This window comes from Micromys minutus (genome assembly GCF_963924665.1).
Source record: "Micromys minutus genome assembly, chromosome: 4".
Taxonomy (NCBI): domain Eukaryota; kingdom Metazoa; phylum Chordata; class Mammalia; order Rodentia; family Muridae; genus Micromys; species Micromys minutus.
In genome coordinates this window covers 42,243,885-42,270,725 of record NC_137973.1, presented here as the reverse complement: position 1 = coordinate 42,270,725, position 26,841 = coordinate 42,243,885, and the positions used below count along the sequence as shown (strand labels likewise).

General features: G+C 40.8%; 1 protein-coding gene across 1 annotated transcript in view; it reads left to right on the top strand.

Annotated features, from left to right (window-relative positions):
* Positions 1-26,841, top strand: part of GNAI3 (G protein subunit alpha i3) — a 37,741-nt gene that overhangs the window by 8,796 nt on the left and 2,104 nt on the right. Inside the window, exons 2-8 of the mRNA XM_080915618.1 lie at positions 12,461-12,503; positions 12,605-12,746; positions 17,103-17,260; positions 19,482-19,610; positions 22,471-22,600; positions 22,986-23,139; positions 26,611-26,820. Of these exons, the coding sequence (XP_080771744.1) occupies positions 12,461-12,503; positions 12,605-12,746; positions 17,103-17,260; positions 19,482-19,610; positions 22,471-22,600; positions 22,986-23,139; positions 26,611-26,801 (947 nt within the window). The 3' untranslated portion in view covers positions 26,802-26,820. The remainder of the gene's footprint in view (positions 1-12,460; positions 12,504-12,604; positions 12,747-17,102; positions 17,261-19,481; positions 19,611-22,470; positions 22,601-22,985; positions 23,140-26,610; positions 26,821-26,841) is intronic.

The following is a 26,841-nucleotide window of genomic DNA, read 5'->3' as shown; positions in this document are numbered from 1 at the left end:
AACGTTAGCACAGTATTTAAATTGTATCAGTTTTTCCATGAATTTTTTTTTAGGGTCCTGGGTCAATCTAGGATGCTGCATTGTGTTTAGTCAAGGTTTTCTAAGCTTTCTGGTTTTCAGCATTACACTCTAGCTGGATTCTCATGTATAATTTATGATTATGCATTTCTCATTGTCTTTCATAAACAAAGGTTCTCTCCTTCTCTCTTATACCTTAGATTTTTTTTTGAGACAGTTTATATAGCCAGGGTGGCCTTGAACTTGTGATCCTCCTGCTTCAGCTTCCCAGTGGTGAGTTATGTTGTGATTGATTATAGGAATCAGTTTTGAAAGGAACATGACATTTGAGACAGTCCTTAAAGAGATAGAAACTCTTTCTGATGAGGTTTGTGGTGCTGGAGATAGACTCCATACTGGGGAAGTTTTCTACCATTGAACTGCCTGCCAGCTCCAAGAAGTGTACACAAAGGCTCCGAACACAACAGCAGGTAGCTTTGACTGGATGATTGCTGTAGAAAAGGATTTAGGAGATGATCTTCCTGCCTTTGCCTTCCCAGTGCTGGGATCACAGCTTTGTACCACCACAACTTGCTTTATTTAAATCATTTAAGATTTGTTTTTAAATTATGAGTATGTGTGTGTCTGTGGGGCATTGCACCCACGTGTAGGTGTTACAGGTAGTCTCAGCTGCCTGACAGTGATGAGAACCAAACTCTACTGCAAGAGTAGCACAATTAATACTAAATAAATAGAGTAATTAATAATTAATAGAATAGTAAATGCAAGTAGGAAACCCAGACTTCTTTGAGTTTTGCTGAGCATTTATATGGTAAAGGAAATTGAAATCAAACACTCGCTCATTTTGTAGGCTCTTACTTGTGCTTTACTGTCTTACTGTAAATGACACTAAAGCGCGCTGTTTACATTTGATTAACCATGTACAAGTGCCCTGTGCTGCCATCATTTGACTTTAACATTGCTATTAGCTTCAAAGAACATTCCCCACTATAATAAAGAGTTATTTATGAATTAAATGAGGTCTTTCGACTGCTGGTGCATTACAGTTGTTTGTGGCATTTCTGTTTCCTTTTATTCCAAATGAAAAATAGTTTTAAGCCATAGCATAAATACCATATAATTTAACACCAAAATGGGGTTTTGTTGCTTTGCTTTCAAAGAAAAAGGAAACTTACTCACCACAGGCCAAAATTAGAACTCTGAGGCAGTCAGAGCATAATCTGGTTTCTGGCTCACAAGTGACTGCTTCCCAAACATTATTATGTTCTGCAGAGGTGAGGAGTGAAGCTGCAGTCTGCCCTTTTACCAGCCAGACACCAGCACAGACACCAACACTATATATGTATCTATATCTATATCTATATTTTTTTTTGAGACAGGGTTTTTCTGTGTTTTAGCTGTCCAGGAAGTCATTCTATATGCCAGACTGACCTTGGACTCACAGAGATTTCCTCCCTGCCTCAGCCTCTCAAGTGCTGAGATTAAAGGCATTAAGGAGTGGGCCACAACACTCCAGCAGAATCCCCCACCCTCTTTTGGTAACCAAACCAGTGTCTTCCTTCGATGACTTATTGGTGTAAGCTAGTTGATCTGTTTTTTTAAAAATGTACTTTGTGTGTGTGTGTATGTGTGTGTGTATCTGTATGTATATAAGGCTGGCCTTGAATTTTCTATGTAGCTGAAGATGACCTTGAACTCCTGATCTTTGACCTATCAAGTATTGGGCTTATAATGTGTACAGCCATACCCAGTTTATACCGTACTGGTGATTAAAGTCAAAGCTTTGCCTGCTAGGCAAGTACCATACTAACTCAGCTACATCCCCATCCCCCTTATCATATTTACTTACTCGTTTGGTTTTATTTTATGGTGCCGGTGATCAGACCTAAGACCTTGCATATGCTAGGCAAGTGCTTTACCAGATGAGCTTTGAGTACTGTTCTGTTTTATGGTTTTTGTAAATATCTCACACATACACACACACACACCCATTTAAGAATATCTGCCTATTCCTAAATCCCCTTCTAGGACCCCCCCTTTTAGTGGGCAGTGCCCTATATTTGTATATACATATATACACACACATACATATACACACACATGTAGTGTGAAAGCAGAACTCATATATGAAATATATAAATATATATTTAAGTCTAGATTCCAAGTATGAGAGAAAATATTTTCTATGGTGTTTTCTCTCCTCTCTTACCTTGCCTCCCTTCCCCTCTTTAGATCCTTTGCTCATGGTCTCCTTTCTCTTTTCATGTCAGAGTGTGTGTGTGTGTGTGTGTGTGTGTGTGTGTGTAAGTGTGTAAGTCTAGATTTTTCTTAGGAGAGAAAACATATTTGCCCTTTCAAGTCTGACATTGCATTCATTGTGATGATCTCCAGTTCTATTCCTTTTCTCTATTTTCATATTTTTATGGCGAATAAAACTCCCTTGTGTATTTATGCACAGTTTCTTTCAGTCATCTGTTGAAGGACATTTAGGCTGTTCCATACCTTGGCTCTTGTGAATGGTGCAGTGTTTTTTTTTTTTTTTGTTTGTTTGTTTTTTTTTTTTTTAAAGATTTATTCATTTGTATTTATATGAGTACACTGCTGCTGTATTAAACTAGAAGGCATCAGATCCTGTTACAGATGGTTGTGAGGCACCATGTGGTTGCTGGGAATTGAACTCAGAACCTCTGGAAGAGCAGCAGTCAGTGCTCTTAACCTCTGAGCATCTCTCCAGGTCCCGAATGGTGAAGTGTTAAGCACTGATATGCAGGTGTCTCTGTGATGTGCTGACTTTGGGTCCTTGGTTATATACTCAAGAGTGGTGTAGCTGGATCACGGGCCTTCTAGTTTTAGTGTTTGGGAAACTGCCACACTGATCCCCACAGCAGTCATGCTGGCTTACATTCTTACCTGCAGTCCATAAGGGTTCCTCTTTCCCTACATCCTTACCAGCTTTTTGTTGTTGTTTGTTTCTTGGTGATAGCCATTTCAACTTTAGTGAGCTGTGAATCTCAATGTAGTATCAATTTGCATGTTTGTGATAGCTAGGGAGACATTTTTTAATATATTTATTGGCTTTTTGTATTTCTTCTTTTGAGAACTGTTTGCTCAATTTACTTGCATATTCATAAATCAGTTTTAGGGCATTTAATTTTGTGAGTTCTTTAAAGATTGTACTAATATCCTGTTAGGTATACAGGGGGCAGATATTCTCCCATTTTTCATTCTTACAGTCCTGAGCTATTGGACTTCCGAGTTCTTTGTGTCTGTGTGTTCAAGTGTTGTTGTCTTTATGCTTCTGTATAGCAGTGTTGACGTTTCAGGACTTACGTTAAGGCTTTGATCCATTTCTAACTGGTTTTTATTGAGGGTGATCTAGTTGCAGTTTTCTACATGTGGATGTCTAATTTTCCAAGCACCATTTGTTGGAGAGGCTGTCTTTTCCAGTATGCTTTTGAGACTTTGGCCAAAAATTGGATGCTCAATAAATGTTTTATAAAAACCTTCTCATGATACCTTTTAAGCCTTTTTGGTGACAGGTAACTTTTACAAAAAGCAGACACACATGATCTTTGCATTAATTACAGATTCACTGCCCTGTTTTACGCTTATTCATTCATCCACTGACAGATACTTGTGAGTGTTCACTGTTTCACAGCCTCATGTGTTGCAGTGGATGGACAGATTGACAGTCATTTATTCCATTAGAACACAATTAGGTGTGTGTCAGAGGAGCCAGGAGAGCAGGTTAGAGGGAAGTGAAGCAAGTGCTGAGTCCAAACTTCCTGTCATCTGGTCATAGTCTGAGAGCTGAGAGTAGAGTCGGGAGTGGTCATGCACCCAAGTAAAGATAGCTGGGGAGTGGGGCTCTCTCTGTTAACTGCCCACATCGAAAATTCCGGACATTGCAAGTAGCATTGGGCAACTGCTGAATATCATAGCCACTTAAGTCACTCACCTCACAGCTAATTGCTGAGTGCCTCCTGTGCCCTAGATTGTGCTCTGGGGTTGGAGGAGTGCGCCACAGAAAGAAGGCACTGTTGTACTCTTTATTTTTGAGTTTGGGGCTGGCAAATTCTAAACAATCATAAACTCTAATACTTAGAAGAATTTGACCAAGCACTAGTGTTACAGAATTTAACACTGTCTTATAGGGCCAGCTTAAGCCTGGTTAGGTTGATTTTTAAGGGAGAAGTACACAAGCGCGGAAGGTTTTCAGGTTATGCTAAAAAGGATTTTGTAACTATGCTAATCAAACTAAGAAAACCAGTTAACAGGTTGTGACAAGCCAGATGAGCGGGGAAGGTAGTCACATGTGTACGTTAGAGCAGCAGGCCGGGCCAGAGGTGCTGACGTGAGTGCTGAGAGGAGCCGTCCCAGTTCCTTTCAGACAGGGACTGCTGCGCCTGGGAGAAGTCAGGGACGTAGCAGTGGGCACTGAAGCTTGTTTGCAGTTGCTGTGGGGTTGTCTGTACACTAGAAGAGGCTTAGCATAGAGGGAAATAGGCTGGGTGGAGAAGCCATGTTTATGCTTTAGAGCAAGGAAACGTTCTAATTTCACAAGAAAACGCTTAACCTCTGATGGCTCCTACCAGACCAAAGTTCTGACCTGACCTGAATGTAAAGTCTCAATGTCCAGGAGTTCCAGATATGCCAGGCACGTTTATTAAATGGAAACAAAGAACAGTTGTTTTGTGCAGACATTTTTCCCTGTGATTCTTTTGACCTTTTGTTTATTTCTTTCTCAGTTTCGATCTTTCTTTCATGTGTGTGGATGTTTTGTCTGCATAGGAGTACCATGTTCATACAAAGCCCGAAGGCCAGAAGAGGTCAGATCCTCTGGAATTGCATTATGTGGGTGCTGCTAATTGAACCTGGGTTCTCTGGAAGAGCAGCCAGTGCTGTTAAGCATTGAACCATCTCTCCAGCTTAGTTTTATCACAAATTAGCATACGTACGTATATGGAAGTTAGAGGACAAATCACAGTAGCTGGCTCTCTCCTTCCATCACATAGATCCTGGAGATTGGACCCAGGATGCAGCTTGGTGGTCAGTACCTTTACTTGCTGAGCCATCTCTCCAACTCTCCTCTTTATATTATGTGTATGTGTGAGTCTTTGAGGTTATGTATGTGTACAAGGTACCTTTGGAGGCCAGAAGTGGACATTGGCTCTCTTAGAGCTGGATTTACAGGTGGCTATGATCCACCTGATATAGATGTTGAGAACCAAATATGGGCTTTTTGCAGGGGCAGCAAGTGCTCATAACCACCGAGTAGTCTTTCCAGCCCCCTATTCTAACCTTAGGATGAGTTAAGCAATTCCAGCACTTGAGCCTCTTAGATAGGAGGATCCTGAATGGAAGTCTGAGTTACATGGTGAGATCCTGTCTCAAAAAAAGAAAATAATAAATAAATGGAAACATCAACTGGATTTTGTAATAAGTATCATGTATAGAAAAGCATTTTATGTGGAATATTTTTACCTTGATCTAAATTTTTACTAGTAGCTACATGTTATTAAGAAACATTATGAGGTGGGGTGGGGAGTAAAGGGTGGGTGGCCTGAGAGATTACACAGCCTGTAATAGCTTTTATTGCTTCCCCTCACCCCCCTATTTTTCAAGACAGGATTTCTCTGTGTAGACTTGTCTGTCCTGGAAGTTACTCAGTAGATCAGGGTGTCCTGGAACTCAGAGAGATCCACCTGCTGGGATTGAAGGGGTGCACCACTATCCTCCAGCTCTATTCACAGCTTCTTATAGAGGACCAGAGTCTGGTTCTCAGCACTCATGTCAAGTGATTCAAAACCCTGGCAACCATATCTCTAAGGGGCTTTAAGTCCTCTTCTGGTCTCAAGGCACCTATGTGCATGTACATATAACATACTCCAGACAACCATATTCACATGCATACATTTTAAACAAATGAATCATGGGGCCAACAGGATGGTATGTGTTGCCAACCTGATAACCTGAGCTTGATTTTCAGGACCCTTGTAGTAGGAGAGGTCTATGGAAGCAGTCGGTATCCCTATTGGAAGCAGCATGGGTTGTGCTCTTTGGATCTTTCATCGTCAGGATTTGTAATTCACCTCCCTCCTTCCATCCCCTCTCTGTGCTCCCCTCCCCCGTTCCATCCTGACAGTAGCAGTATAAGCTGGAATGCTCTCCAGATAGGGTACTTCCAGCAGGAATGCAGGAGCTGGCATGCTCTTCCTTCCTACATTGGTGCCCTCCACTGTCCTGATCATATAGACCTGCATTATAGTAGCTGTTTTGAATTGTTTAGTTGATGGGACAATATAGATTTGTGGTTTGATTTGAGTCCTGTTTTAGAATAAGAAGTTAGTTAGCTGTGTATAACCGTAGAACACATCTAGGCCAAAGCGCTTCATGTTTTATAGATAAGGAGACAAACATTGCAGTCAAGTGACTTACCCAAGGTCATATTAGCTAGACATGGAATAGTAGCACTAAAATTTACTGTGACATTGAGTTTATTACACTATGGTTTTAACAGCTGGAAAATTAAGCCAAAGAAATCAATGTATTTGTTGGTCAAGCTTTCATTTTGGTATTTGGGGCAGGGGGCTGTCTTTGCTCATGTATGTATACTGGTCTGGTACTGCTAAGTTATTCATGAGTGGTGTCATTTTAGGACTCAGCTGCTCAGGAGTTACTAGAAACTTCAAAATTTCTTTATAGAAGCAAGTATTTAAGAGGAAAAGGGGTCTCCAGTGCCTCTGGAATGCCTCATGGGATAGGCCTTGGGGACACTTGAAGGAAAAGCTCTGAGGCCGAGATGGGTGACGTATGAGAGCAGAGATAGCAGGTGGGGCCACAGTTATACCAAGAAGAGAGGTTTTTGTTCCTTAGGGTGGGGTGGAGAGAATGACTAATGGGCGCACTGATGCAGTTTGCCGCAGTTTGGGGTTTACAAGTTCCTTTTTGTTTTGTTTTAAATGTGTATGAATCCAGATGCATGTAGAGTTGTATTATTTTGAAACAACTTCTGAAAACAATTGCCATTTCTGTAGGAATTTGCACCAACATCGATATCAACATGCTTTTAGGAAATAAAATCCTTTGAAGCCCTAACATCACTGGGTAATGTTCTCAGCAGTAAGGACATTTTATACACAGTAGCTGGGTAACAGTCACTAAGCATTACTGCAGACCAGGTACTGTCCAAAACATTTTCTGTTGACCGTCTTATACTGTGGAAATCCATCTTGCTTCATGGCATACAAGTAGGAAAAAAGCATACTAAACTTAAGACCTTCTTTGGACTGACTTTAATTAGATGAAAGGAAAAGAGATAGCATGTGGTGACCTTCCCAACCTTTTTTCCTTACAGCCTCCCTCCCCAGGGTTGCCATTCTTACTGTCTGCTGGGCCATCTTCAGTTCCTCCTAGTCCAAGCCATAGTTTTCCTCTGCTGTAGTCTCTAGCTATTCCAGTTCTTACATCCTGTTATCCCTGGTAGATTGAAGATAGGCAAGTAAAAATTTTTTTTTTTTTTTTTTTTTTTACCTTACTGCTTTTGGAAGTAATATAAGAAAAAAGATTAGGTAAAATTAGGAAGTCCAGAATCCATATGTGTAGTTAGAGATAGGGAGGGCAAATATAAGAGCCAAATGCTATGGAAGAAAGTTGCTGGTCGAGTACTGTATCTCAGAGGTAGAGCCCAGATCTCAAGAGGAGAGTTGAAGAAGGTGCTTAAAGACTTTGGAGAGTCATTGGCTGATGGGTTGTACAATAGTGCTTTTTGGAAATGGTGAAGGAGCAGGAGTTTAAGAAAATTACAGCAGTAATATATTAGGCGCAATATAGGCTCAGTTAGATGTGTGAAGAGTGAAGAGGTTAAGTAATTTGAGAAATATTCAAAGAGAGAGAAAATTAAGCTTACCATGCTGGCTAGTTTTATGCCTACTTTTTTTTTTTTTTTTTTTTTTTTTAAAAAAAAAAACAGTACAGACTAGAGTTTATTCAGGGCGTGGGGAGGAGAGTTAAGAGAGTAGTAGAGAGAGAGAGAGAGAGAGAGAAAGAGAGGAGTAGAGAAGCAGAGGCCAGCCATGAGTGAAGGGAAGGGTAGGGGAGCAAGAGGCCAAGAGAGAAAGAGTGTTTTATGCCTGCTTAATACAAACTAGAGTTGTTGTTGGGAAGAGGAACTCTTAATTAAGAAAATTCCTCCATAGATCCAGCTGTAGGCAAGCCTGTAGGACATTTTCTTAATTAGTGATCATGGGGAGGGCCCAACTCATTGTGGGTGATACCACCCCTGGGCTGGTGGTCCTGGATTCTGTAAGAAAGCAGACTTAGCAAGCCATAAGGAACAAGCCAGTAAACAGCATCCTCCATGGCCTCTGTCTACATAAGCTCCTGCCTCCAGGTTTCTGCCAGGTTTGAATTCCTGTCCTGTCATCCCTCAGTGATGGAGTGTGACCTGGGAGTTGTAAGATAAAGTAAAACCCTTCCCTAAGTTGATTTTAGTCATGATGTTATATCACAACTAAGATATCTAGAATAATAAGTGGACCCCAAATCCAAATGACTCTCAGATTTCAGAGTGTACTCTTAGAAGATGGGTAAAATGGTGGTGATACTTTTCATGAGAGTCTACAAATTGAGTGGGCCAAGGCTTTTTGATATAAAATGTGATTATATATATAAATATAAATGCATGAATATGTATATGCATATATGTATATATATGTATATGCATACACACACACACACACACACACACACACACACACACAAATGCTTAGTAACAGAGGCTGAAAACAAATCCTGTGGCAATAAGATGAGATGGACTAAATGCCCAATGAAAGCCAGGGGAGAAGTACACAGAGTAATAATAAAAGGGAGGGCAGACAGACATCTTTTTTTTTGCAAAATAGGGGTGGAACTAGGGCCTTGCACTTCCTAGGCAAGTGTTCTACCACTGAGCTGTATTCCCAGCTCCACAATGACATTATTTATTATCTAGGGAATCTGAGAAATAGAGAGAGCGAGAATAGCATAGAGGTCTCTCTCTCTCTCTCTCTCTCTCTCTCTCTCTCTCTCTCTCTCTCTCTCTCTCTCTGTGTGTGTGTGTGTGTGTGTGTGTGATGTAACACTTTCAAAGCGTAGAACTTAATGAGATGGGTAGAAATTTGTGATGAGATTAAGAGATTTATAATCTTTTAAAACAGTCTGAAACAAGCAGTAGGAATACCATTTTTAATATTTAAGGAGAGCTTTAATTACAGTACTTCATTGCACAATTGCTCACACGGGATGGTTTGGGAACCTTAATTTAACAATTAAAAAAAGTCAGCATTTCTGTTTTCCCAGAACTGAAATGCTTTTCTAGGTATTGATAGTGGAATTATGTTTTTGACGGTGTCAGAAGACCCTGAGCTACTTGAATATTAACTGTAGTCTACCTAGTTACCAACTATGAAGTAAGAGCAGAGATAAAGTCATATATAGAAACACTTCTTGATTCTGCAAGAATGTAGTTATCTTTAATTTTTAGTATTTAGATGTTACTTAAACTAGTTTTTTGTTGATAAAGTTGAGAAATATTTAGTGCACTGTCATGCTTATTAAATGCACATTTGTTCACTAGTTATTTGATTAATATTTGACTAATTGACATTGGGTCTGGTTGGGGATCCTGGGAATACAGAGAACAGCTTGGCAGAGTTTTTGTTTCAGTGAAGAGACAGTAAGGTGAACACCAGGAGAGTGAAGATTCAAAGATTCCTTCGTGCTGTGAGAGTGAGAAGTGTGGGGTGGGAAGCGCTCAGGTAACTCCCTCAGGGATGTTCTGAGGGGCAGAAAGGTGAAGAAGAAAATCTAGCAGAAATGATTTCAGTCAATGAGGGTAGAGACGATGAGTCAGAGTCCAGCCCTTTAAGAACCAGTTTTGCATGTTAGAGGAAACACCAAAAGCTGGTCTGACAAGAGCACTAAGGCTAGAGTAGAGACCAGCAAGAGATGAGGTAGGCAGGGACCAGAGTGTATTGGACATCATTAGCCACACATTATAATTTGGGTATAAATGGGGGCCAAGAGGCAACTCCAGTAAGTGTTGTGACATGATCCAGACAGGCCTGTTGTACACATGTGATTCTAGCCACTGGACTATTGGTTGGCAGAGAAAAAGAGGATCACAAGGTCAGCCTGGTGGACATAGAATTCTCAGACTTCCAAGGTTACACAGTTAGACCCTATGTTTAAAAATTTTTTAAAAAGTATTATAGAACTGTTTTAGGTAGACTGTGATTTCCATTGTACAAGGACCAAGCTGTTAAGATTATGTCTGTGTTTTTAAAACAAAATTTTAAGCAAGTATTAATGCTGGTGTCCCCAACCCTTCTCTGTGTTCCTTTTATGTCATTTGCTAGTTTTGACCTTAGTGAGCTAGATTTATTAGCAAATGTTAGTCCCATTTACTGGGATGAGAGACTGAGGGAAGAAAGTTTGAGGTAGAATGGAGAATGAATAACTTTGTCAGTGTTGGACATTAAGTTCGAGGTGCTTCCTTAACAGCGGCTGTAATGCCAAAAGCAGGAGGAGATGAGTTTGAAGTTAGCATTGGAAAGCAAGATTGGAGAGCTAAAGTCTGAGAATCTAGTACATGTCAGCTTTGAAGTGAGAGTGGAAATTTCAATTTTGCCACCTTCTGTATAACTGGACACATTCCTGGACCTTTCTGCTGTATTTATCTCATTATAAAATGAGGGTAATAATGTCTACCGATCAGAGGTGTGAGGGTTGAGTGAGTTCATATTACCAAGATACATAGAGCGTCCTGGTACATGTTACTCATTGCAGTTTAACTTTTACTCATGAATAGTGCCTTAAGCCAAGTTAGTGCCTTAAATCAAGTTAGGCAAGCTAGAAAAAAAGTATAGGGTCTGGAGAGGTGGCTTAGCATTTAACTGAGTGCTCTTCCAGAGGTCCTGAGTTCAATTCCCAGCAACCACATGGTAGCTCATAACCTTCTGTAAATGGAGCCCTCTTTTGCCATGCATACTTACAGGGAGACAGAACACTCATATACATAAATAAATAAATTTGAAAAAATAAATATAGATAGAGAAAAAGACAAAAATCAACTTTGTAAAAGCTGTCTTGAAAGGCAGGGGAAGGCCTAGAAATAACCACTGAGCTTGTCAGGTGGTTTAGAAATGGTTTCAATACAGTGGCGGGAATGAATTGGAGGTACTTAATTGGAGATTGTAAGTATGGATGACAGGCTAGGCAAATTTCACTGTAAAGAAACCCAGAGAGGGGTGGCAAAGATAACTCAGTAGGTAGAGTTGCTTGCTTTTTAAGTTTGAAACCTCAGTTGATCCCTGGGACCCTCGTGTGGAAGGAGAAAACTAACTCCTGTAGGTTGCCCTCCGACTTCCACACATGTTCATGTGAGTTGTTACTGTCCCCCAACACCACAAGTGAATAAACATATTAGATCTTCTAAGAAACAAAAGGCACAGGGAAAAGGAAATAGTAAGATGGAGGACAGTGAGCATGTGTGTGGGATGTGTCAAAGAATGGTACTGGTGGGGTGTATATGAAGACGGTAGAACCACAGTTTGTGTGCTAAGACTATCCTAGTAAAGAAGAGAAAAATAGTGATACTTTGGTGACACTGGGAATTGCAACAGCTACAAGTGGAGGAGAAATGAAGGAGTTAAGTATATAAGCAGTGGTAAGAGCACTGAGACTGATGAACTTAGAGAATATTAGTGGAGATACAGGTAGATTCATACATTTGGTTATGGGAAATGGGGTAGCGTTCTCTGATTACCTTCTGCTTTCTCTAAAACGGAGGAGCAGAATTGTCATTTATGAGTCAGAAGTAGCATTTGATGTTGGAGGGAGTGGTAATGTTTCAAGAGGCATTCTGGAAGAAGGAAGAATTATTAATCAGGGAAGACCTTGCAGGCAGACTGTCAAGATCTGAAAGTTTATTTGACCTTTGATCTTTAGTTTAAGTGTGATCTCAGTCATCAAAAGAGGCTGTGTAAACCCCTCCCCCCAGTCCCAGAGTTGCTGCTTGGAACCTTTCTAGCCCTGTGACTAAGAGTATTGCTTCTGGAACATTCTTCAGGTCCATGGGCAGGTTGCAGAAGTAATAACTATGACTAGGCCTGTGGACTATTTGTTGTCAGTGTTCATTGAATATATCATGTTTTATGATGTTACTAAAAATATTTGTGTGGCTGTCTTTGAGTAATGTCTGTTTTGTACAAGTGATACCAATATTAAAAAAAAAAAAACAAAATGGCTCTAATTAAAAAACAGTTTTCCTAATTGACATGACAACTCACCAAAATTTCCATTAGGACCTGTATTTTTCCTTAATCTAGATTTATTAGTCACATTACTCTGTATTTGTTTGATTACAAAGAAATCCAAAATCTATTTTTGTTTTGTTTTTTAGGCGCTGGAGAGTCTGGTAAAAGTACCATCGTGAAACAGATGAAGTAAGTTCACACGGGGCCTTCTAAGACTGAATTTCCTTCTCTTCATAAAAAGCTGATGATGTTTTCATGGCATTGACTTGTGGTCTTCTTGTTTTTTGAAGAATCATCCATGAGGACGGCTATTCAGAGGATGAATGTAAACAGTACAGAGTGGTTGTCTACAGCAATACTATTCAGTCCATCATTGCCATCATAAGGGCCATGGGACGGCTGAAGATTGATTTTGGGGAAGCTGCCAGAGCAGTGAGTATTTCTCATTTCCTCTTCACTCACCATGCTTCAGTAGACGAAGTTAAGCCAAATTTGTGTCACATCTTAGGGAACAAGGAGACAAGATGGTACAAAATACTGTGTGTTTGTTTTTGAAGTGCTGGATCTGGTTCAGCAGACAGTAAGTTCCTGCCGCAGGCCAAGCCCTGGGAACGGGATCCTGTAGATCAGCTGTGCTGGCTCTGTTCAGTTGCTTCCTTTGCAGCACCATAGGCATATGTTCTATAGTAGTTGGCCATAGTAAATGTGTACTCTAAAAGACATGTTGCATACTCAGGCTTGCTTTTAGAGGTGATTTTGGGTGTTCAAAAATATCTCATCACTGTCTTTCATTGAATTCTGGGTTCAGTTAGAACTGGGTTGTTACTTACTCCGATATAACTCTTTAATGCTTTACATTTATCAGAATTTAAGTCAGTTAATAATATTTTTTATACTTTGGGGCAGTTTATGAAGTAGGATGTTTGATGCCAGTGGAGAAAGGACCAAAATGAAGACAGGAGATCTTCTATATTATTACCAACTCAATTTCAAGAACGTGCTAGAGAAGTGTAGAGTCCATTAAAGGAGATCAGCCATGTTCCGTGGTGCAGTACTTAAATGGAAGTGACCGGAGGGAGGAATGGGGGGCCTTACCTGGAAAGACGAAACCAGTGTGCTTGTGAGCAGCCTGGGGATGGCTATGAGCTGCAGGTCAGTATGGATGAGTGGGAAGGGAAGGAGACTGTTCAGAGAGCTGCTGTGGCTTTGACTTGTTGAGTAGGATATATCTGGGAGGTGAGATAAGGGCATAGGACTTAGTTAAGGGTTGGAGGAGAAAAGAATAAGAAAAGATTAGGGGAAATACGTGAGCGACTTTTACTGTCGTGGCACAGTTCAGGTCGTCTTCTTCCTCCTGGGATTGTACTTGGCCTCAGCTGTGCTGGGTGAGCACGTGCATTTAGCCCACAGGCCTGTTTTTCTTTTTCTCTTTTTCAAATTTTGTTTTTAATTATGTGTATATCTGTGTCCACATGCGGATATTGCATTTGTGTGTATCCCCCTTGAAGGAGCTGGAATTACAGGTACTGAAAAATCAAATTCTGGTCCTCTACAAGCAGAGCAATCCGTCGACTTCTAAGCCATCTCGTCACACCCCAGTTTTGTTTGTAGAGGCTGTCTTATGTAGGAGTCCAGGCTAAATCTGAACTCACAGTAGTCTTGCTGCACAGACTAGTTGTTTATTCTTAGGGAAATTTGATAATTCAAGTAAAATCTAGTTTTTATTCAAACCTCAGCTTTTATCTCACTTGAGTCTTGTTGACTTTTCTTCTCTGTATTTTATAATTGGTTAATTATGCTGTACTTATTTTTCTCCTCTGCTGACTTTTTCTCCTGTTATTTATTCCTCTTAGTTTCTCAGATGTTTTCTTTTGCCCCTTACTTTGTTCCCATTCTCGGTTCACCTCTGTTTCTCGACCATTCCTCTCCAAATCATTTCCTTCCTTTAGATGTCATTAGGTGCTGGAGAGTTAGAGCGGTCAGGAGAGCTCTCACTCAGCGTAACAACCTGAGTTTGGTCTCCAGAACTCACTAGAAAGCCAGGTGCTCATGGTGCGCACATGTCCTGTAGCGCTGGGGAGACAGATAGGATCCTTGGGGCTCTCTGGACAGCTGAATCATTGAGCCACAGGCCAGAGAGACCGTGTCTCACACAAACAAAAAGGCAGATGGCTCCTTAGCAACAGTGCCTGAGACTGTCTTTTGCTCTGCACATCTGCTCAGGTTCTCGCACAGACACAGCTGGTATCATTAATACTCCTGTGTCACCTGATGGCCCTGACAGTCATCCAGCTGTGCAGTATCCACTCAGCCTACTCGGCACTCCTGAAAAGGGACATGTGCAGTTTCCTCTCCTGGGAAAGGGTCTATATTTGTATCTGTCACCCTGCTCCTCTAGTTTTAATGGCTGCTAAGAGAACGAAAAGAGTAGAGCCGAGTAGGGGAAAGAAGTATGGAGTTTGTTGTGAAGAGGGCACTCTAAGTCTGCAGAGAAGGTCTATTGTGAGGAAACTGGAATGAAGTAGAAAGGGAAAATGTTTCCCTAAGAACTTCAGTTAGAATGGTGTCAATTTGTGCTAATCACCCCTGGATCTTCAAGTTTCTAAAATTTGAGTAACATGGTATTTAAAAAATAATACAAGTACTTAATTATTTGTATACTTGCTTAAGTATAGGTCAAATTTTAGGACCTGTGTAGTTTTTAAATGTTAGATAAAGCAGTGTGTGTGGGAAAAGCCTTATTTGTCATTTGGTGGTTTTGGCAGTTTATATAATGCTTAACCATTTCTTAATCATTTGCTCTTTTATTTAAAATAACAATGACGATGAGATGTTGGTGATGAAGAATAAAGAGAAGAGGGGCTGGGAAAGTGGTTCAGTGGCTAAGAGTGCTTGCTCCTTAACCATAAGGACTGATTTAAAATCCTAAGTGCCCTCATTAAGAAAGAATCATATATGCAGCTGTAGCCCCAGTACTAGAGGATGAAGTCAGATAAATCCTGGGAGCTTATTGGCTACACAGTCCATATAAATGACAAACCTTGGGTTCACTGAGAGACCATGTCTCAAGGGAATAAGGCGAAAGTGTTAAAAAAAATGTCAGACATCTTTGGCGCTCTTTTATGTTCACACCTGAGTGTGTATACATACACACATATACAACACTCACTCCTCCCACACCGCAAGAAAAAGGAATGGGAGGGAGAGGAAATACAGATCATGCATGGAGTTTGCTACAAAGACGAGCCACAGTGTCACTAGAAAGTACGGACAGGATCTTGATGCCAGAGTTTGGCAAAGTCAGTTAGAATGCAGTGTGGTGGTTGTGTGGGTAGGTAGATGTACACGCTGTAGGTGTTCTGCATCTGTATTCCACGATGCCTTTTGCTTGCTAGTGGTCACTGTCTTAATGACTACTTGAGATATAAATGATCACGTCTCTTCTCACTTTTTATTTATGTATTATGTGATTTTAAAAAAATATTCTTATACTTGGAATTTTTACCGTTGTAAATACTAAATTTATATAGTGAAATCTTTGAGCTCAGTATTCAGTTTTGTTGTTGTTTTGAGATAGGATTTCTCTGTGTATCTATCCCTGGCTGTTCAGGACTCATTCTATGGACCAGGCTGGGCCTGCGTCTGCCCTCCTGAGAGCTGGGATCAAAGGTGGGCACCTCCACTGCCCTGCTGTCTTCAGGTTTAAATATTGCATGTAGGAATGGATAAAATAAAGAAAACCCACCAGTTCTGGTATTACCTTTTTAAAGGCTCACAAACTAATACAGTTCCTGCCTGAGAGTCACGTCCTTCTGATCCTGTTGCTCTGCTACGGTGTCCCTCTCCAGCTGCCTCTCTCCTGTCTTAGAACAGTGTTCCTTTGGGAAAATCTAGAGACTAACCATTTTTCCTGAGGGGTCAATTCCTGGTACTAGGCTTTCTTCTTCTTACATTCTTCATCCCCTCTTCTGTTTCTGCTGTCTCCGATGAAGGGAAGGAAGAGAGCCTTTGCCTTGAACTTGATTCATGTTTTAGTCCCTATGCCATGGTTAGACTTTCCTTCCTATGTGCAAATCTTTTCATTTCCATGCAGTAGTAGGTAAGCACTCTACCACTGAGCTACACCCTCAGCAGGTCTGAGGGACAGAAGTGCAGCCATTGGGGGAGAGGGAACATGCACTTGTGGTCTCAGGTCTTTTGCTCTATCGTTTTTCTCTTGATGTTTGGAGAAAGTATTTCTCCAAGTCTGGAGCGTGTCCTTTTAGCCAAACTGGCAGGCGAGGGACCTCCAGGATCCTCCTGTCTGCTCCCCAACACTGAGGGTACAGGCTTGAACCATTGCATCTAGCTCTGAACTCAGGTCCTCATGCAGTTTATCACTGAGCCATCCTCCTTGTCCTCAATAACGGCTTACTTTAACAGAATGGAAAGTTATTACATGTACTTGTCTCAGACTAGAATCTCACCCCCCCCACCCATCATAAATCATAAGTCATCAGGGTAGAGGTTTCTGAATCCATCAGAAGAGCCCTTTTCTGAGGATGGTGATATGACATGGAGAATGAAGAGGCAGGCAAATCATTGTTCAGCTGTGTTTAGGACTGTCATGAGAGGGTGGGCTGGGGCTTAGTTGCAAGTTTCTCGTGCTGCCTTGCCAGAAAGGGTCTCTGTAATACCGCTTCTAAACTGTGATTCAGTAGAGTGTTTGTGAGTGCATAAGTGTGTGAGAAATGAGACTCCTCATCTAGTCTTAAGCTCATCTGTACCTGTCTTAACTGTTTTTCTCAGGATGATGCTCGACAGTTATTTGTTTTAGCTGGCAGTGCCGAAGAAGGGGTCATGACTTCAGAACTAGCAGGCGTGATTAAACGTTTATGGCGAGATGGTGGGGTGCAAGCGTGCTTCAGCAGGTCCAGGGAATATCAGCTCAATGATTCTGCTTCATAGTAAGTCATTTTTTTTCCCCTTTGAAACTATAATAGAAAATAATTTGGTGACTCTAGAGAATGTTCAGGGCCTATCCTCAGGAAATGTTTAAGTACTAAAAATGTCTAAAAGTCTGTAGGATCCTTTATTCCAGTTGTCTCATTTTAAGGTTATCTCAGTAATCTATTTATAATAAGATGAGACATCTAGGTGCCTCTGAATAGGACAAGGCACTGATAGCCAGCTAGAGGGGCACCCCCGCCCCCACACACAGAGAAGGGGGGCAGGGAGGGAGGGAGAGAGAAAGCCCGGGAGCGAGTGCTGCCTCACCCCCTTATTTGTTATTATTGTGTTTGAGACTGGATCTTACTGTGTAACTCTGGCTGGCCTAGAACACAGATCCACCTGCTTCTGTCTTACATGCTAGGATAAAAGATCAACTGGTATAACAGTCCTTTCATACTCTGTACTGGCTGTACTGTGAGCTTTTCTGGTAGTAGTCATTACCACTTAATCTTTTGTGAATGTGTGTTGTACTGGGATTAAACCAAAGCCTCATGCATGTTGGGCAAAGGCTCTACCACTGAGTTACATCCTCGGCCCTCTTGAATGTTTGAGACACAGTCTCACTCGTGTTGGCATTGAACTGATTCTATAGCTTCGGCAGGCCTGAACCTGTCATCCCTCTGCTTCAGCGTTCTAATAGCTGGGATTACCAGCCTGTACCACAAAACCCAGCACTGTGTACCTGTCCTGCCAGACTGGGTGGTGGCTTCTGTAGGATGAGAACACTGTCATAGAATGGAGCGAATTCTTTCCTTGTGAAGGAAGTTCTCGAGTATTAGTTGTAGAGAATTGGTAACTAGTACTTTTATTTGTTTGTTTGTTTGTTTGTTTGTTTTACTGTTCTATTTGATCTGTTTTGACCCCCGACATGTTTATATATTCATGCTGAATTTTTAAAATTTACTTTTTGGAGGACTTGGTGAGTACATGGCATCTGTATCCCCCCCTCTGATCAAGATAAAAGGCTTTTGGTTAAGGTATTTTCTCTAGTCTTATATTTCCACATTCTCATTCTGTCACAGATTGTTACAATAGTATATAAATGCTGTTTATAACATTTACTTACTCTTTCATTTAGCAAACAGTAAAATGTTTCATTTACCCACTTTTTAAAACTAAGATTGTCTTTATGTGGGTATACTGGTAGTTCAAGCAATTCAGTGATTATCAAAGGTAGATTTTTAGTCATGTCTTCTGTCATTTAATGAGTAAGCTCTGACTCCCCCATCTACATGTTTATAAAGCTGGCTCCCGCTATCACTGTTCAATAGCTCAGCTCTGTTAATGGCAGTGTTTGGTTTGCAGGCGATCTGAAAGGCACACTTACAGTAGTGCATTGGCTCTTCATTTTTTTTGTCTGGCTTCAATGAAGATTTAGCCTTTGTCTCTCCCCTATCCCCCGCCCCCCCCCCCTTTTTTTTGAGACAGGGTCTTGTTACATAGCTCAGGCTGGCCTGAAACTTTTATTGTATCTTCCTGATTGGTGTCATACTTGTGGCCTCTTGACTCTGCATCCTCAAGTGCTGGGTTTAACTTATCTTAGCATATCTACCTATATTCTCACTGAATGTGGTTCTTCTAATTTTCATAAATCAGATATCACTTTCTATGGAGCTGTCACATAGTTAAGTTATATATACACTGGCATAAAGTTTTATCCAAGAACTTTACACTTTTTGTTGTTTCCTTTTCATATGGGTCTTGCTATGTCACTCAGACTTTCTTGGAATTCTTCAGTCCAGGGTTATAGGTCTTTGCTGCAATCCCAGTTTGGTTTGTTTTTTCTACTATATAGTATGTATCTCATTTCATAGTAGATTTCAGATTTTTTTTTTAACAATAATGCAATGGCTTTGTTTTTAAAATTTGCTTTTACAGTATATTTAAAACCATTCTTGTTACTATGTGTAGAACCTATTCATTTTCCTATACTAGATTCCCCCTTTTTCCCCTCATTCTGTGATACTGAAGATTTAACATTTTTCTGCCCCTCCAGAGTTTCAGGGTCTCCTTTGTTTGTTGTTTGTTGGCATTCGGGATTGAACCTAGGCCTCACGCATGTCAGTACTCAACTAGTCCTGCAACCGACTTCGGCCAAGCAGCTAGTTTAGTCTGTTGATCTGTCACATCCAAGGTGGGTTTTACCAAATAAAAACCATTATGTATTTTATTTAGTTACCTAAACGATTTGGATAGAATATCCCAGACCAACTACATTCCAACTCAACAAGATGTTCTGCGGACGAGAGTGAAGACCACAGGCATTGTGGAAACCCACTTCACCTTCAAGGAGCTCTACTTCAAGTAAGTCATGAGCCTCTTCCTGCCTGCATCTGGCACAAAGTGCCAACAGGTCTTTTGGTTTTGTTTTTGAGACAAGGTCTTAACAATGTAGATCTAGATGATCTAGTTCTTGCTTGTAGACCAGGTTGACCTCAATTTTGCAGGTGCACACTGCATGCCTGGCTTACTGACTCCCCTTAGCCTCTCTGTTGTGGGTTAAGATTTTTGTAAGCGTTCCTTGGTTTAGAAACTTAATATTTTAAGGGCATTAGCTTAATGTTTATCTGATTACCCCACACACATTTGTTTTTCTTCTCCAGATAGCCTCAGTATTCATATCCACTTAAAGGAAATTGAATGGACCTACCATTAGAGCTAATTATACAACTACCAGTCTGTGTTTGTTTACATTTTCAGCACTTTTTTGTTAGCTGCCAAATAGGTATTGACTATTGCTAGAAAGATCAGAACGACACCAAACAGGGAAAAAATAACTTTCATGGGCGGCTTCATCTTGACATGGCGCTAGTAAAACAGAAATATTTTCTTAGCAGCACCACTCCTCTCTGAGATGGTTTCCCTCCCGTTAGGCTTAATGGGGCAGAGCTGAACTTGGCTGGGCCTTTGGGTTTGTACATGCCCAGCATCATGCTCAGTTAAGTTTGTAGTGCAGTGCAGAATAAGCCTAGGATCGAGGTGTTGTAGAGCGGTGTGATGATGGCGTCGACAGTGGATCTTGTACAGGACATTTTAGTGTTTTCAAAGGATCTTCTCATAGCACCAGTAATTCCAAGAAAAGGCCTCTTCTCTTTTTGTTAATGGTCTTTTAAAACTACTAAAGCTGTTTTTGTTCCTTTTTTCTGTGTTAGTTTCCTTAAAGGTTGGCAGTAACCTTTTCTCCTTCAGTGCGCAATCAGTTTTTAAGAAATGACTTGGTTTATGTGTAATATATGAAAGTCAGAATTACTGCATATGACAGGAACCACCACCTCATATCCTCAGTTACGATCAAGATTTGTGAAGTCCACATAGGACTTAAGTACTAGTATCAGTTGAAGTATTGGGAATCTTAACAACCTAAAGTGGATTTGAAACCTGATGAATGGTTTCAGGCAAACTGGCCACTTATCCTAAGTACTGATGAAGCCACTTAACAAAGTCAACAGAAACTACATAGATCACCCTATGAAGCCACAGGGATGAATTGTCTCTGTATACTATAAAATTAGTAATTCAGTTATAACTAAATACCAAAACCATTTTTCGCTAATGTCATAGGTTGTTGTTTAGCTAGGTAACTGTCTTTCTATGCCAGGTTTAGTTGCCAAGATCAAAGTGCCACATGTTCTTTGTATTGGCATGTAGCTGTCTTATGATGTACTGTCACCTCTTCCTTTTTCTTTTCTCTAGACAAAACCACTCTCCATTTATTCAAACTTTTATTTGAGTCTCTACTATATTACAAGGCATTGTGTAATTGCTTACTTTCCTCTCAGTTATGAAGTAATGTTAATAAAACACTGATCTGTTAGTGAATAATGCTGTTACTAGGTACTAAAAGCCAGCCTTGGGACTTCATAGCATTCTCTTAGTTTTATGGACTTTATAGAAAATGGGGATGTAAACTGAAATTATTGGTGTACTAATGTGCCTGTCTTTGAAAGATTTGTATGGCAAAATGTTAGCCTTTCTAAAACCTACAACACGACCCTGGATTAAGGCCAATCTGTGATTACATCGTTTAGCTATCATGCAAGACCAAAGGTTGCAAAGAACAGCAAGATCCTCGAATGGAAGGGTTGGGTCAGGAAGAGATAGGATGCATGCTCACGTCATTAGGGAGATCACATGTACTTTACTTCTCCTCATCTGCAGGGCAAAATATCTCTGGAAATTTAGGTCCCAAGTTACCGAGGATTTTACTCACTAGAGCTGTGTAGTAGGTGTTAGCTTTTAAAGGCTTTCTCATTGCTATCAGATACAGACCTTGAGAGTGTGAGCATCTGAGCACTGACCCCATCCAGACTCAGGCATTGACTAAAGACAGAGCAGGACAGTGGTTCCTGTGGACATAGGAAGTAAGGACGGACACTGTCGGCACAGACTTAGCGCTCCGGACTAAATCATCCAGACTAGAGCACAGTGCATGAGCAGCTTTTGTTTTTGTTTGTTTGTTTGTTTTGCTGATGATGATGAGGTTCAAACAAGCTTTGGTGTTGGGGAATACTTGGTTGTTTATTTACTTTTAAGATGGTCTTGCTGTGTAATGCAGACTGTTTTTGAATTTGCCATTCTTCGATCTCAGCCTCCTAAATGCTGAGAGTGTAGTCATTCTCCTTAAACCTAGCACAAGATCTCAAAATCTTAAAGTCTAATATCAAATTTAATTTTTTCCATAATTCTCTTCATTCTTTTCCCATTAACACAAGGCAAACTTTGGCCTCAAGTATAAGTTGGGTATTCAGAAACAAGCCAGTTTGAGAATCAGAGTGGGGCTGTAGAAAGTATTTAGAGACTGGTCTCAGAGTGCCAGATGGTCCAGGGCAGTGCCTGGCGCCATGGTAAACACCGAACAAATACCAGTTGTTGTTATGGCTACCGTTATCTTAAGCCACACTGTTGAGGTCTTCCTTGGATCCATTTTAGTTCTTAACTCTGCTGACTTTTGGCACCTCCGGTTCCTGTGTTGGAAGGGGGAGGTTCAGCTGTGGCCTGTGCTTTTAGCCACTGACAGTTGTTTAGACACATTGATTTGCTTCTTGTCTTCTCTGTTACAAATGGGGTTTGAGTGTGTGATAATGGGGAGGTTCTAACCGTGACAGTCGAGAGAGATAAAGGATGAATGTGACATCACTGACTCTGCTTTTCTGTCCTTACTCAGAATGTTTGATGTAGGCGGCCAAAGATCCGAACGAAAGAAGTGGATTCACTGTTTTGAGGGAGTGACAGCAATTATCTTTTGTGTGGCTCTCAGTGATTACGACCTTGTTCTGGCTGAGGATGAGGAAATGGTACGTTGAAGCTTTGGGTAGAAAGTCCATCTGATACAGCTGGGAAGTGGTCATGACTCTGAGGAAGATGGGTTGCCACTGTTTGCTCATGGGACCAAAACTTAAAGCCCTTTATTTTCTTATCAGTGGGGTTAGATTTCCCAAATCATTGTTCCATTATACATTTGCTCTTCATAGCCACATTGTGTGCACAGGATTGCATCTTGTCAGCCACTCTTCTTACCCCTAACCCCAAGGATTATGCAAATCAGACTGACTCAGCTTCAAGTCACATTAGTACTACCTTTTTTCTGGGAATTCACTTTGCTGTTTTAAAACCTCTGGTATGTAATTTAATCTGCTTTTTATTTTTGCTGCTAATCTGTCATAACTGTTTGTTTTTCAGAACCGAATGCATGAAAGCATGAAATTGTTTGACAGCATTTGTAACAACAAATGGTTTACAGATACTTCAATCATTCTCTTTCTTAATAAGAAAGATCTTTTTGAGGAAAAAATAAAGAGGAGTCCATTAACAATCTGTTACCCAGAATACACAGGTAAAGGGCGTGAGGTTCTGTTGGCGGTGTGGATCTTAGGACAGTGTTTCACAGCTGGTCATCAGCTGTCCAGGGACGCAAGCACTCCCTAACGGGCTCAGCAGTAAGAGTCTGAAGAAAATCCCTTATGTTTAGAGTGTTGCTTCAGAGATCAGTGTCCTCATGTTTGAGTAAAATGAGATACAAAAATGAAATTTTGGCATATGTTCAAAGAGATATAAAAAACCTTTTAAAATGGAAGTCATGAGGCAGGATAGAAGCGCTTAGAGAAGAGGATTAGATGTAAGACAGTATGGAAGCTGAGCGGCAGCCTGACTTGCTCTGGATGGTGAAGGGACATGTGGCAGCTGTGGGGTTTCCTTTCCAGGAAGAAGCTGGCCCTGTGTCTTACACAGTGGCAGTGGGCAGTGATGTGTGAACAGCAGCCTGGCAGCAGTGTAGTGACGACAGTAAGGACTGCTTAGGATGCAAATACAGACTTTTGGTGAGAGTCAGGATTGCATCTTAGAAGCCAAGGACAAGGATCCGGGTGTGGCTAAGAATGAAAGTCAGACTATGAAGTCAGTGCAAGGCACCTCTCTAAAGGAGGTCACTCCATCACTGTCTCTTTCCTCAGCTCCATGTTTACTCTTTTCTGTCCACCCACCAACATTCTTTACTATTCAGCGTATAAGATGAAAGATGGTATTGCCATCATTCCATTAAAACAATGAGGTTATACTGGGTTTCCTTAACTTCAAGGTTCTCTGGAAAAGATTCTGGTTATGGCTAAAGAAGGTAAAACGCTGTAGGCCAGTCAGTTATTTGAAATTAGGGATCATAAATAATGATTGCAGAACTGTGCCATTATGAAAGCCGTGAACAAATGGTCAGAGTTAGCTGTTTCCATGGAAGGGGACTCTCACTGTCTGAGACTCTATATCTTCCTTTTATAATAAAGTGAAAAATTCAGCAAACATTAGGAAGCCAAAGGTGTCTGCACTACAGTCTCAAAGGTGGATACTTTTGCTGTGGTCTGAATTTATATTTAGGAATGTTGGTTTAGCATTATCTGTGGAATAGCCAGATAGAGGTGTCTATTAGGTAGTGATACTTATGCTAGGAACATAGGTAGAAGTTAGGTTAGATACATAAATTTGAGAACAGTAGTAATTAACATAGTAGTAGAGATAAATGAAATTACCAGAGAGATGACTATAAAATGAAGAGAGAAAAAAAAAAGACAAATACTAGCTGCCAACAGGAGAGAAATAAAGGTTTATAGAGGATATAAAAGAAAGAACCAGAATATCTTAAAAAGTAAGGGGAGTGGACCAGTGAGATGGGTTATCAGATAAAGGTGCTTGCTGCCAAGCCTGATGGTCTGAGTTCAGTTCCTGGACTTAGATTACAGGAGAGAACTGACTCCTAAAAGATGCTCTCTGATGGCCACATGTTCACTGTGACATGTATGAGCCCACATACACACACCCATAACTGCTTGTAAATATATTTGTGGAATACTTGGGTTTGTTTTTTTAAAGAAAGGAACATATTTACAAATCAGTAGTAAGGAGTTGTCAGCAGTATCATGTGCAGATAAACAAATAGCCTTTGGACCTAGCTGGCTGTTCTTTGTTTTGGCTTTTCAAGACAGGGTTTCTCTGTGTAACAAGAGTTCTGTCTGTTCTGGACTCCTATTGGTAGACCAGGCTGGCCTCTAATTCAGTGATCTGCCTGCCTCTGCCTCCTAAATGTTGGGATTAGAGGGGTGCACCACTGGCCTGGCCTAAGTTGACTGTTCTTAAAGAGTAGTGAGAACAGAGCTGGGTGCACCAGGTGATGAGGGCAAGCCTGTGCTCCCTGTGAGCAGTGTAGGTTAAAGGGGAGGTGCACCAGGTAACTGAGGGCAAGCCTGTGCTCCCTGTGAGCAGTGGGGGTTAAAGGGGAGGTGTACCAGGTGACTGAGGGTAAGCCTGGGCTTCATGTGAGCACTGTGGGTTAAAGGAAGGGAGGGAGATAAAATGTTCCTAGGTAAGTGGTCAGATCCTATAGTAAAAGAGAGAAGCAGAGGTAGTTGATGGAATAATATTTACAAGCAGGTGGGAAAAGAAGGAATTCTGATTCAAGTTAGCACCAAGGAGTAAGCAAATTGTGGCATGTGTCTAGAGCATTAACTTAGTCATAAAAAGAACTAAATACTAGTAGGAGGCTAAACCTCAGAAAACTATATTAAGTAAAAGAGTCCAAACACAAAGTCACTTACTATATAGCTCCTGTTATGTAATATATCAAACAATAGGCAAATCTTTAGTAAAAGAAAACATTTTGGGGGTTGTAGGTTATGTTACTTAATGATAACAAGAGTATTTTCCTTAAATAATAATATTTTAAAACTAGGGTGGTAGTGGTTATATAATATCATGAATATACCAGATGTTCTAGAGTAATGTACTGAGAAATGGTTAAATGTGTATTTGGGGAAGTTTCTTTGTAATTAAGGGGCACTGAAGACTAGCTCAGTGCTAACTACGGAGCACCTGCGCATGCCTTTAATCCCAGCACTTGAGACACAGAGGTAGGTGGAGCTCTGAGTTGGAAGCCAGCCTGGTGTAGTAGAGTAAGTGAGAAACCTTGTTTGGAAAAAACCAAAATGGGGTGGGGGGCTCTAGGCACCTAACAAAGTAGTCTTCCTTTATTTCTTTATTTTGAGTGTTCTTTCCTGAGCTCCTCTCTCCCAGTCTTCTTTATGCACTTGTTTGATGTTTCTTGTCTTGCTTGCTCTCACTGAAAATAGTCTCTGGTTTATGAAAACAAGTGTGGACGATAGAGTGTTAATTATAAATATTTTAAAAAAGGTTTACTGTTGGTCTTCCCGTGCTCTTGCTCCTTAGAAAGCAGCAGCTTTATTGAGAGATTATTCCTTAAAGTGTGTTACTAGCTGTGCATGAGGACCACGCCTGCATCCCAGCACTGAGGCTGAGGGAGCAAGTCACGAGTTTGAAGCCAGTGCTGGGTGAGGAGAGGTTGTGTCAGAGTCTGCAATTAGGGTCCCACTTGTTTCCCATCTCTTGCCTTTGTTGGTGCCTCTTTAAGATTGGAAATATTTTTAAATAAATGCTTTACCTTTTTGAAATCCTTATTTCAGGATCCCTCCAAGAGGCAGACTGAGATTTTTAAGGCCTGTATGCTCTAGAAACATACTGGCCTACTTTTCCAGTTCTTTTGCATACTTTTTAGATTTCAGAGGAAGTGAAACTTGTTTTCCTAATTCCTTGTGTGTCGTGATTTTAGTTTAGTTTCAGTGGGAGTCTTTCTCATGAAGAATCTAGTGACCACAGAAAATCCTAATGATAATAGATACAGAGGAAGAGTTCTGTTTGTGTTCAGTTGTGTGGTGTTGCTCTCCTTAAGTAAATGCTGATGACCTTACTTAGCTGGGTGCAGGCAGCTGTTACCACTTGAGTTGACAATGTTGGTTGTCTGGTTCAGGTTCCAATACATATGAAGAGGCAGCTGCTTACATTCAGTGCCAGTTTGAAGATTTGAACCGAAGAAAAGATACCAAGGAGGTCTACACTCACTTCACCTGTGCCACAGACACCAAAAATGTGCAGTTTGTCTTTGATGCTGTTACAGATGTCATCATTAAAAACAACTTAAAGGAATGTGGTCTTTACTGAGGGGATGGCATAGTAAAAGGTAAAACTTCGGACAGTGTAG